Here is a 13414-nt window from a genome sequence, read left to right as displayed (position 1 = left end):
ACAATAATCCTTATTTTTGTTCTCGTTGAGAGCCAAAAAACTTGAATTTCTCGAAGTCCCCTCATCTGTCACAAAGGTTTACTATTGTTATTAAAAATTTAAATCTCGATTTTTTTTAAAAACTTTTTAACTTCGAAACTGTTAGACGAATTTAGTTTAAGTTATATTTTGTCATAGAAATTTTCATAATTTTTAAAATTGCAAAGCGACATTTTCGAACAAAACCACGTTTATTCCGTGTTTATAAATTATTTAATTCTTTATTGTTTCCAGCACTTTTTAAAAAAGTATATTAATATATTATGCATTGATTTTTTTAAAGTTTAGAAATGAAAAGTGTCTCAACTTAATCACTACATATGGTTAGAATAAAATAATTTTAAAAAACAACAACTTTTCCATGGGTTTGCACAAAGAAGTAATAATTAATGTATTGTAACTTATAAAAATAGAATTTATAATAAATTTGGCAAATTTTACAGTTATTACGTTCATTTTATATAAAGTTATTGTGTTTCAATTTTTTATAGAATTTTTTTTAAAGAAAAGGCAAAAAAAAGAAAGAGAAAAAAAAAACGGATGAAAAGTCTGTGGTTTTTTGGATTATTATTGTTACTTGAAAAACCACCGACTTTTCAATGAAATCCTAAGACGAAAAGGAATGAAATAAAATAGTTTAGAAATTAAAAAACAACAACCTTTCTATGGGTCAGCACGAAAACACATTGTATAAAATATTGCGTGTTGCTCTTAAAAATCGAATTTATACAGTCTCGTCTGATTTTCTGGGAACTATATGTTCATTTTATATAAAATTCATCTTAAAATGTTTTGCGAGAATTTCTTATGAAATTTTTTAAAGAAAATGGATGAAAAGTCAGTGGTTTGTTTGAATTTATGATTGTTCTTTGAAAACCACCGACTTTTCATCTGCTTTCTTTAAAAATTTTCAAGAAACTCTTTATACAAAATGAACATCTCAATTTTTATATGTAACGTGCAATCTTTTATTTATTGCTTTTCCGTGTTAACCTATAGAAAAGTTTTTTTTATTAAATGTTTTAAATTATTTCTTTCTTTCTTTTCGCCTTGGAATTCATTAAATATTTGAAAAAAAAACATTGCACCTTATTTTTTCCTTCAAAAACGTTTTGAAAATACAGTTATAACAAAATAAACACGTGGTTTCAAATAAATTTAGAGATTCTAACTCGATGACGTAGCACCGATCTACATTCATATCTGCCAATATCTCCAGCTTTTATCCGGAGATTGTCCTGAATTTTTTTAAAGTAGTACAAAATTTCTGTTTTAACCCTTAATTCGAAAAGATTCTGATCGCCACAATTCATCAATAGTTTAAAAGATGTACACATAAATTGTTGGGAAAACAAGCATTATTGTCTTTAGGTGATAGCGAAATTTTAAAAACCTTTGTTTACTTAATAGTTATTTTTACTATCACTTTGAATGATGTGGAGAGCTAGAACTTCCTGTTTGGTAGCTCTGTGACTAAATCTGTAAAAAAATAATTGAAAGTTAAAGAACGTGCGCCAAAATCTTAAACAGAATCGATTACAATTTGTTTATAACAATGACTAATGAAAAACTACATCGTAAAAATAATTTTTTCATACAATTATCTCGAACAGAATAATCAAATTTTTTTAAACAATTTTTCGCATTGGGGACTAAAATTGTTCCTCGTTGTCGATGTCGAAATTTCAGAACTCTTGCGCCAACGCTTCTGGAGTTACAAAAGATTCAAAATAGCGTACCACGGCAAAGATAGCAGATGAAATACAGAGTAAACATAAAAGAAAAGTTGGAAAAAAAAAGGTGGTCATGGATCTTTTCCTCTCAACGTTTGTTCATTGGGATTAACTGTATCTCATATAATGATCTATACCTAGAAGTTTAAAGTAATTAGGCAAGCTCTGGAAAATTTCGAGGCGGCCAACAGCAGAGAGATACCCACTACATCGTGACCTACGGATCGATTCCTAGCCAGAAAAATGCCAAGCATGGCTTCTCACCACAGACTGCACGTTTATTTACAAATAATTAACGAACACTCAGTTAAGGCTATTTATACGGTCCAAGTTCATGAATCCAAGAACTTGGAGGAATTCCTCTGTCCAAGAAATTGGATGATCCGAGGACATTAACCAAGTTCTAAAATGTTATTAATTGGTGTGATTGAAAGTTGGAGCATCGCATTCTTCATACTCAAGATTATAAAAATCATACTAGCATGAAAGCAAAATTACGTCATATAAATTCATAATAACACAAATGGATCCTAACAGATTTAATTTATTTAGATTAGAGTATATGAAAATTTATAAGAAAATGAAATAATCGTATGTCCTCTCGCTGACGTCAATCAACTTTAGAAGCTGATTGGTTATGGAAGGAAAAACTTGGACGAAAAGTAGAACATGCTCTACTATCATCCAAGAGCTTGAACCAAAAACTTGGATGATCGTTTACACCACATAAGCTAAATAAAATTCCATCATTTCAATCAATATTGGATTGTATGAACAGGCCTTTAGAGCCGGCCAAAGATCCTTGGTTCAAAATGGTTCAGTGTTAAGTGTGTTCATGTTCGTGTAGATGTCAACTTTCATCTATGAAAAGGTACTCTCAGCATAGAATCGAATTAACATGTCTTATATACTTGTGAATTGTAGTTGTAATTTTGTAGTGGTAGATACGCTACAGTACTCCCCCACCAGAATTATATCTGGGATAGAATTCGATGGATACCGCTAGTTGATTCATTCCAATTTTTGTGAGGAGCCGAGAGAGCTGTATTAAGATCACCGTACTTTTTGCTGTTTGTGAGAGCTGTATTAAGTTCACAGTGGTGGTCGCTCCAGTGTTGCCTTTAGCAGTCGAGTGAATGCGTTGTACGTTGTGTGTGAGTACTGATGTACTGATGTGTACTCAGTAGCAACAGCACGAGGAGGTGGATAATGTCGCAGTTACAAGTAGCAAGTCAACTGTTCAATGTGGACCATCCATCGAAGTAGGCGTTTCCAGATCAAAGTGGGCGTTACTGTCAAGATAGGCGTGTTCACATCACGTCCGAAGGTCACCAATGTTCATGTTCGTGTAGCTTAATAATGATGGTTAATTCATTATTTAAACATAAACTTTAATAAAGACAATTTCTAGGATATACAATTATTTTTTTTTCTTCTTAATGGCGGGCACTTGGAGCTATTGCCCATTGGCCACAGAAAGTGCCAGAACTGCTAATTCTCTTTTCGTTACCCAGTGGGACCTGTGGCGAAGCCACGGCGGTGGAACAGCTTCGCCCACGTCACACTACCACAACCCGTTTATAGGGCGGGTCACATTCACACACAAAGGAGAAAGGACATAGAACACAGGAGGGAAAGAAACATCCATGCCTTGCCCGGGATTCGAACCCAGAACCTTTCTGATGCAAGGACAGTTCCCTGCCCCCTATACAGACTGGTCGGCGGATATACATAAATGAGAAGTTACTTACGGTTCTTACGGTTAACCCAAAGTTCGAAGTTGAAGTAGTGGTTTCTGTCTGTGGCGCGCTTAGCGCCATCTTACGCTGAACACAGAGCCATGGTTAAGCTCTGCCGCAAGTGTTTCTTCCTTGAATCTATCTTTGGTAGAAGATAGAAGGACAGTGCTGCATGTTGAGCAATGATTTGCAAAGATTATGTTTGTAACAAACATCTCATTGCCTTCCTTCGTATTCCTGAATTTGTTAAACGTAACGGAAGCATCCGGAAGTTTCCGGACTTCCGCTTAATAGCCTATTCTGTAACACTTAAACCATCGTAATACTCTCTTAGTCGTGACTCTTTTCCATCCAACTTTTAACTTGTTCTGCAGCATAACTGAAATGCTGAGCTTTAATAATTAAGATGACCCAATGGTTACCCATTCTCTCCATCATAGAAAAGCATGCCGCTTTGTCTGCACTTTTTTCGACCTTATTTTGAACTTTTTTGTCTGCCTATGTTTGTTCTCTTCAAGCTCACCATCTGCTTCGTACTGGATTAGTTGAGGTTTTCTAATTGCCGGCTTGCAGCAGGAGTATTTGTCCCCAAGGACCACCTTTTAATTATTGTTTTAGCAGTGTCACGATTTCAGTTTGGTTTTCAATCGAAGCACAGCGAATTTTCTTTAACCTTTTAATCTAAAGCTTTAGTTTCGCAAGATCAACAATATTCTGGACCAATTTCTTTAGTCTCTTCTGACGTGGTTTTTTCTTTATGCGGTCTGACTGTCAGGGTGTGTTCGTGAGCAGATAACGTGCCTTCGTGTTTTATTTTGGTTCTTATGGGAACTCCTTTAGTAGTCACATCTGAATTTTCGAAATTTGTTTCATTGTTATCTATTAAAAGCCTTTTTATGAATCCCTTCTCTTCCATAACGGTGTTCCGTTGATTAATTTTACCCTCAAGCTCTATTGTGATCTACATTTATCTCTGAACAAACTTTTGCTCCCAAAGCTCTTTCGTTTATTGCTTATATGCTAATCAACTGTTGATTTAAAATTATTGCTTTCACAATCCACTTCTTTTGGACTTTCTCTAAACTGAAGTAGAACTTCCCGTCAGACTCTGATTGATCCGAGTCATCTGTCACAGGATTGAGGTAATAATTCGAAGCAAGGAAAAATAAAAGTGCTTGGTGTTTATAGAAAGAAAATGTCTGAGCTCTATTTCTGATCTCGGCACACGGTGGCCACGTAGAGTGCTCACAAGTGCACCTCCATTAGGTGTGGGTGCGGAAAACGGAAGTCTTAAATGGAGAGCCTTCTTCATTGTATTTCGGTGAAGGATATCATTTCCAGAAAGTTTTCTCCACATAGAAAAATTTTTCTGATGAAAATTTTTGTTTACATTAGCTCAATCTAGAACGCATCTGCGAGTGAAAGCGTAAAAGATTCTAAGAAAATTTCATCCGAAAATTTAGCTTTTTGTTTACGCAGTTATCTTACTTTATAATATTTAAATGATAATATTCCGCTTATTTTTTAATTGTGACAATATTAGTTCTTTATCATTAGCTATAAATGAATAAAAGAATATTTCGTATTTAAACAAATTCTTCGACAAAAGAATGTTCCTCAAGCTAAAAGATGCATTATAAACATTATAAAGTGTTTCACAATCAATACAAGAACTTTTTTATTCCTTTTTCATGTTATCTTACCAAGGATAAAAGGAAAAGCAAAAAAAAAATCCAGTGTTTCACCCAATTTTCAATGACATGTAACCTCACTTTTCGGAACTTGTAATTTTGAATTTACATTAGTTTATTTTAACCGAACAAATGATATAATATACAAATTAAAAAAAAGTGGAATAAGAAAAATCACTTTTATGACTGAGGACACAATTCTAGTGGCAACGCCTTTATCGACAGAATTCGAGAGTTCTACTTTGACAAACGACTTGGCAAGAGTTGTCGCTCTCGTTTTCGATCGTCTTTTTAGTTTTTATTCTTCTTCGGGAAGAAGATTTTTGAGATCCCCGGTATCGTTTGGTTCTGGGCGGGTCCGACATGCGAATCCGACGTCCAGAAGCCCCCCTTTCTTCCCTTTTGACGTTTGCTTTCCCAGTAATAAATGTTCGCCCCGCCGATAAATTCGCATTTGTCACCTGGTTCTGTTAATTACAGCTAATGATGGCGACGGGCCACGCCTAGCTAACCCCCTCAGATCAGCGTAATGACGTCGTTAACTTTGTTTCACCCCCGGTCCATATACCCCTTTTCTTCGTTCTTCTCTTTCGCCCACATTCTTCCTGCGGTGTGCCTTGTTTACTTTCGTAGTGTTCTTATTCCCCACTCCCATTCCTGGATAGTTTTAGCAGACGACATTTTTCAAACGACTTTTCAAGAATGTTGCCAAAAGAACATTTTTAGAAAAGAATGAAATTGCGACAATCGTTTGGAATTCTTTTGTTTTGGTCTCGTGTTCGAGTTAAAATTTTCAAGTTTCCTCTAACAATTCATCAGTTAGAATAGTTAAGAGTATATAATTTGAAACCGAAATAAATGTTTAAAAAGAAGCGAGGAGAAACATTTAAAAGAACGAAATTTATCATCTTTGTAAGTCTTCCAAACGACGAATCGAATGGGGAATAAATAAAAATTATTATTTTATTTATTCTACATTTTTAAAGACATTGCAGTGTCTATTCCTTTGGAAGCTTTCTCTCTCGTAACCTAACTATCAGACTGTAAACGGAGAAAGAGAATATTTAAATCTTATTGATTTTTACCTCAGAGAAATTTATGTTTCTAAATAAAAGCACAATAAAAAAAAATTCAAAACGTTACTATAATATACGTGATCCTATCTTTATTCAACAATTTTTATTAAAATGAAGCTAATAACTAAATTTTTATTAAAATCAAATCAAAGAGCTATGGAACCCAGAGAAGTATTAGTCATTCACACTACAAGTATAATCGTTTAGACGTAAACAAGAATACGACTGAGGCACTAACTTATAAACTGTAGAGTGCCATGCCAACTAATATTTAAATCTACCGTATCAACTAACCGTTTCCTTTTAGTGCTGGTGAGAGCATATGGTCCTGTTGGTCTATGAGAAACTTGTCAGAGTAGATTATCGTTCATGATTTTTACAAATAAACTGAAGGTAGACATATATTCTATTTGGTCAATTAATACCTTTTGAAACATTCAAAATTTATAACTGTAACCAATCAAAATGATAGACATATTGCGGGTGTCATTTTAGAATTTTAGCAATTTTTCTTCGTTGACAAAACTAAACCAATGCAAAATTTAAAACAGGATTTTCAGAAAGATAATTTAGTTTTTCCTCACTATGCAAAATCATTTATTTTTTATTTTATTCGAACAAGCTATTTCCAGTCTATTTCAATAGTTTATTGAAATCGCTATTATATATATATATAGTTTTTACAGCAATATCATATAAATTACTATATAATTTAATGAAAAGAAAGCGATAAAATGAAGAAAGAGACATTTCATTAAATGATGAAAACATTTATTCATTAAAATTAAATTACACGACACAAAGTTCCTCATAACAGAAACTGTTCAAAATTGCTAAGATTTAGATAGGCTTCACGAATTCGAAGTAGTGACCGCCCTTCATCGGGAAAACAGGCTTATGATGTCAGCAGCTACGGATATCCGAGAAGCAAGGTTTTTAGTAGAATCTATTGAACCATTTTATTTTATAATCGGTGTTGAACAGCCGACCTAATTCTGAGTTTACGACTACCAATGTTCAACTCCGTAGCCTTGTAATTTTGAGCCTAATCCTGAAGACAAGGGAACTCCTAGATCAAGTATAGAAAAAAAATTGCCATCGAGGAGAACTTTTTAATGGAACTAACCCACATTTGCGTTACATGGTGAGGAAGACCACTTAGCCTGGTGGCAAGGGGACTCTAACCCCTCATCCGTGTACCACTGAAGATGTTTTAAGTCAGCATTGTGGTCGGTACGAACCGGGTATGGAATTCGAATCGACCATTCGAACTAGTAGTTCACCTCATTGGAAGGCGAACGCTCTATTCCCTGAGTCACCTCGGCGATAGATTAGGCTCTTCAGATGACCCCACAAGAAAAAGTTCAGCACCAAAAAAAAAGTCCGCGCCCTTTAGCGCTTTAGGACGTGCATTCGGACCATAGATTATATGCTGATATGTGCTTGTCTAGTTGTCTTCTATCACCCCTAACATAAGTATCATGAATTTCGTGACACCTTATATTTGTGTGTGTATAAAGGTGTGTAAAGATCATTCCTAAATACTTCTGCAATCGAAATAGTGTAATTCTAAACTGGCTAAGCACCCTAGCTTGTGAGTTATTATTATTATTATAATTTTTTTTTGATTATTTAAATTTCCTACAGTTATTTTACTATGTTATTCTAAAACTTTTAATCTTAGAACTATAAAATATAAAACTTAGCTGAAACTTATGAAGTAATTTTCAATCTTTTTAACCCGTGATAAACTTTTAAGCTATTTTTGTTTCAATATTATTTTTTCTTTTTCAAATTGTATTTGCATTTTCTTTTTTCAGCTTCATCAACAGCTTCCGACGAAGTTGCCAGGCAACATCAGCAAATGGTATCAGCACTTTCAAATATTACCAAACATCCAGGAGCGCCTGGTAAGTAACATAATATGCATGTCTTAATAATTGTAGGTAATTATAGGAGGAATAAATACACATTTAATAGTTTTTTATAAGAGTACTACATTACACATTTAATAGTTGTATATAAAAAAACTGAACATTTATTAGTTGTATATAAAAATACTGCATTACACATTTAATAGTTGAGTTCCGCATAACCTTTTGTTAAATAACATATTGGTTGATTAAAGTAAATTACGAATATAGTGAATCAGGATAGTTAAATAGTGATAGTTAAATAGTGAATCAGGATAGAAATTATTATATGCTAACAGTTTGGGTACACTTTTTTAAACAATACATTTCAGTAACATTTTCTAGATTGCCCAAGGTAGTAATTTCGATTGCTTTTTAACTTCTTTTTCAATTTCAAAAAATGTACAATTAATAATGCATAAATAACTTTCTTTCCAAGTGAAGTAAATTTTTTTATTGTTAATATTTACTAAAAACTTGTTATATAACTGTAAATAATATAAAAAATATGAAGCATTAATGAAACAAATTTATTTACACATTAGTTATTCTTTTACTATCCAGTCATTTTGACTGCTTTTGGGCAATACAGGTATATACTAAATTTCAGTCTTTCTAGTACTTAAATAAACTACCAATATATCTTTAAAAAATATTTAAATACACTGACACTATCTTTTAAACAATATTTAAATTAACTAATAATATCTTTTAAGCAATATGTATACACTTACACTATCTTTTAAAAAGCACTTATATTAACCAACGTTATTTCATAAATAATATCGATATTATCTTTAAAACAGTTCTTAAATTAACTAACAATATATTTTAAACAATACTTAAATTCACCATTATCAGTCGAAGTTACACGTGAGGTAAAAAAATTTTTTTGTGTTCCTAAATATTTTTCTTTAATTTTAATGTTGTCAGAGATTTTACGTTCATTTTAAAAATGTATATTTCATTGTACACTGAGTAATTTTAACTTTGATACAATTTGAACTAAAATAAATAATTAAATGAATTAAGTACTTTAATACTAAGTACTTTAGTGAAGTAAAAACAAAACATAAACGTTATCAAAATCTGATGATCAGTTTTCAAGATGAGAAAGGCAAGATAAAAAACAATTAAAAAATTTTTTAACCAGATTTTCAAAAATTAAATTTGCATAGATATAGATCTATAAAGCAAAGAAAAAATACAGCATTAAAATCTATTTACTTCTTTCATAAAATATTTCTTCTGAGATTTTATATTTTCTACATAGTTTGCTTTGCATACTACTAGCGACAGGGGAAAAATGTAATCTACATGGTTCCTTAAGTGGTTCTAAATTGGAAAATATTGATTTTTATAACTTGCAATTCTTCGTAAAAATTTAAATTTGAAATATTTCCCCCGACAAATAAGTTTTCTATTTTACCTAAGACATTAAGTAATTAACGAAAAAATCTGAAGAAGAAAAAAATCAAAGATGAAAACATGAAGGATTCACACGCAATTTAATTTGAACTCCTGTGTCTCAATTTTTCAAAACGACTCACCGAGAAACACAAATCCACTTAGCAAGTTTTCCGACGTATTCCGGACTTACGAAAGTCCTGCCATTGCGAGAAAACTTTTAAATTTCAAGAACCCGGAGTAAAAAAATAACTGCAACCGTAATTACCCCCCATTACTTCGTAATTAGGTCCAAACTTGTTTAATCAAAGCAATCAGTCGCAATACTTTTTTTTCTTCCCTATTTTTCTCTATCCCCAATTGTTTCTACGTATTCACTAATTACTTTCGGGCGAACTACGTCCCCACTTTTCCCTTTTTTGAGGTGTTACTTCTCAAAGATTCCACGTGTTTGGATGATTTATCTGTAGACATTACTCCAATCCCAGAAGAAATTATTTGAACAAACAACAATAAACGAAACAGTTAAATAAAAAAAAAGCAGACGATTTCGCTCAAACTGTCAAGTGTGTTCGAAGTGGAACATTAATTATTCGAATATTTGGTAAAGAGGAGGCCCTCGCTGTCAGGAACACGGTGTGGGAGGATCGATATTCAGCTCAGAACCAAAACATTTCCCTGATTGTATTAGTTCCAATTGCCACTGAAATGCCAACCCCTTTGTTATTCCTGTTTCAGTGCAATCGAATTTTGGAAAACACATTCCACACAACATTTTTGGAATAATAGCTTTAGTTTTCCTGAATAATAACTTTTAAAAACACAAAATGCTTCTTGATGAGAAGAATAAATAAATTCCATAGCATTAGATGCTGAATTCCTTATTATTTCGCCTAAATTATTACAAAATTTGAATAAAGTCTTTTGTATTAATACCGACTGTTTACATTACCATCATATTACTTAAATACATATAGTTTATATTATTACCCTGAATTTTAAAAGAAATCAAAATTTGTGACCAAATGTTAATTATGTCAGAAACTGACCAAACCAGAGATTTGTGACATTTCAAAGTCTATGGCAGTTTAATACGTATTAAAAATTTAGTCAAAACTTGAAAAATGGAACAAAAATAATAATTGATAGGAAAGTCTTAAGTACAGGTGAACATAAATGTTTCATTATTATTGTCTTAGGTTACATTAGGGAACATTTTTTTGTTTGTTTTCTGAAGCAAGAGATTTTTTTTACCAGATCTGAAATACTTTTGTATCGCTGATTTCAAATTTGCAATCAGTTTCTTTCTCAAAGCTATAGTTTTTCTATTTCCTTTTTTTCCCTTTAATTGACATTTTTAGTCTATTTTTTCTCGAAATGCAAAAGTTTAAAAACTATATATTTTACAGAGATTCGCATAACTGTTGCAACAACTTCTAGGGCAGTTAGTGCACATCGTCAGGATTAGTTTTTGTTATTGTTTCCCTAATAATTGTTATTGGTTCGCTATGTAAGCTATTGTTTTTTGAATTCTTGTTATGAGTCAATTCAAATTTTTTAGGACAATAAAATTTTTTTTTTAAACATTTGTTTAATGCTATTCGATTTATTGAAAAGATAAGAGTAAAATAGAAGCGCATGTTAATCGATTTTTGAAAAATGTTAATTTTTCCAGATTTAAAAAAAAATGTTACAATCGCGTCTAAGTGCAAAACTGCAGATTGAACTACTGATTAATTCCTCCAACATACCGATTACTAAGCTAACTTGTAATAAGTTTTCCGATGTTTCACAGATTCTAGATTTCATTTTTTTCAAACTCACTTTGCATTATCATTGGTTGTTACATTAAAAAAAAGAAAACAAAAAAGGGATTATGAAAATAACTTTGAACCAAACATATATTGTTTGTTAAAAGCTTGTCTAGTGTCAATATCAAAATTAATTGGTAAAAATTTATGTTTAGAAATGTAAATAAGATGTTAAAAATAAATGCAAATAGGAAGTGCATGAAAAATCTCCTGAATAAAAGCCCATTACATGTATGTTTAACTATAAAAGTATTACACACTAACTCGTACAAAACATGTAAACATTAAAAAACTATAGTTCCTCTAATAATTTGGTTTAATTATTACAATATACTAATATAATACCTGATATAATAAAAATTCTATATTTATATAATATATCGTCTTATTTATCCAGTCGTCAAACTTACATTATATATCGTTTAATTCAACCAACTGATACACGAATGTAAACAAGTTCAAACCGGTTTCAGTCATGTAAAAGCAATAAAGCTGTATAGTATCAACTGATAATTAAGATTTTTTTTTCACATAGAATCTAACAGTGCGTCTAATAATTTGGCCAGGGACTGTATCTATCTATCTATCTGTATGTCTGTCTACCTGCCTGCCTGTCTGTATATTTTTTTCAAGTACAGATGATTATTTTTAAAATCTAAGTAATTGTCTGCTTGCGATTAACTCATTAACAAAATGTTCTTTCATAAAGCTACAATAACTCCCTATTTTGGTACAGAAATATTAAGTTTTTTTCTGGGAAATATTTAAGTTTCAGGAGAAATATAAACAATGACGAATGAGAATCAATTACGGGGGTTGACGAGACGAGCGAGATGGAACGGAGCTTCTTACTTGGATAAAAAATTGATTTGTTTAACAAAGTTAACAGATAAGTTAACCTTCCCAAATTTCGACCCCGAAATTTAGTTTCCAATTCAATCTGCATGATTGCTTTTCCACTCTGTCCTCAAGTCACTCATAGCATTCAATGGAGAAACAGTGCTTGGTAAGAAATTGTTATTACAAAATTGCCCTTTGTAGCACTCAAGTTAAAATAAATAATTGAAATCATTCACTTTCTGATTGCTTTAAACAGCTATCAACAAATGAGATCTATTACTATTTCTCAAAATATCTGTACTGCAGTAGTTTTAAGTTAACTTATTTTAAAAATTAACATCTTACTGTCTGCAAGTGATCCAACAGCATACGCTCGGCCGCAGAACTGCCGTTCGAACTATCGCACTGGAGTATCTGCGTATGCTCAGATTAAATATTTTGTTTTCTGATATATTATAGGTTAATTAGCTTATATAAAATCTTATTATTTCATGATATAAATGATAAATGAAATTTATTTGTTAATCAACTGATAGCTTATAGATATAGGCTATCGGTTGGTAAGCGCCGGCAAAGTATTAATTTTACTCAGTTAATTAATTCTTATTATTTAACAATTGGTTTGAGGTAATATTTATGAAAATTATTTCGTTTAAATTCATAGATATAATCTTAGATTTAGTTATTACAGAAAATTTATTTTATTCAATGTGAAAAATATATTAAACTCCCTAATGGCATCATTTTCTTAATGTGTATATAAATTATTCCAGAAAGAACACCTGTTGGAATTTCCGTGCGTGCTCTAAAATCAAATCACACTCGAGATAATGATAAAACTTTCAAAATTTTCTAAATTAGCATGAGCGCGTGACGCTCTATCAAGAAACTGGCCGCCAAATGTCCACTCAAAATTTGCATCGGACATCAATGACAATTACTCAACCCTTTCAAGAATGTCCAGCTATAATCAGTTAGAGCATCGAGTCAAAACACCATCGTGGTCAGGAGGTTCCCACTCATAACCAAATGATGTCCCTCTAATGAATATGGAATCACTGACCAGTCCGAAAAATGTTTCAACCTTGCATCAACCCCCACCAATGAAGCGTCATTATGACGGTGATGACAATAATGCTCTTTTAATCGAAACTCCATCAAAATT

At 32.0% G+C, this 13414-nt stretch overlaps 1 protein-coding gene across 1 annotated transcript in view; it reads left to right on the top strand.

Moving 5' to 3' along the window:
• LOC107438993 (sine oculis-binding protein homolog) overlaps positions 1-13414 on the top strand; it is a 102334-nt gene that overhangs the window by 65459 nt on the left and 23461 nt on the right. The window contains exon 3 of the mRNA XM_016051430.4: positions 8099-8188. Coding sequence (XP_015906916.2) covers positions 8099-8188 — 90 coding nt within the window. The remainder of the gene's footprint in view (positions 1-8098; positions 8189-13414) is intronic.

Source organism: Parasteatoda tepidariorum, chromosome 1 (assembly GCF_043381705.1).
Source record: "Parasteatoda tepidariorum isolate YZ-2023 chromosome 1, CAS_Ptep_4.0, whole genome shotgun sequence".
Taxonomy (NCBI): domain Eukaryota; kingdom Metazoa; phylum Arthropoda; class Arachnida; order Araneae; family Theridiidae; genus Parasteatoda; species Parasteatoda tepidariorum.
The sequence above is the reverse complement of the archived record's forward strand: the minus strand, read 5'-3'. Positions and strand labels throughout refer to the sequence as shown.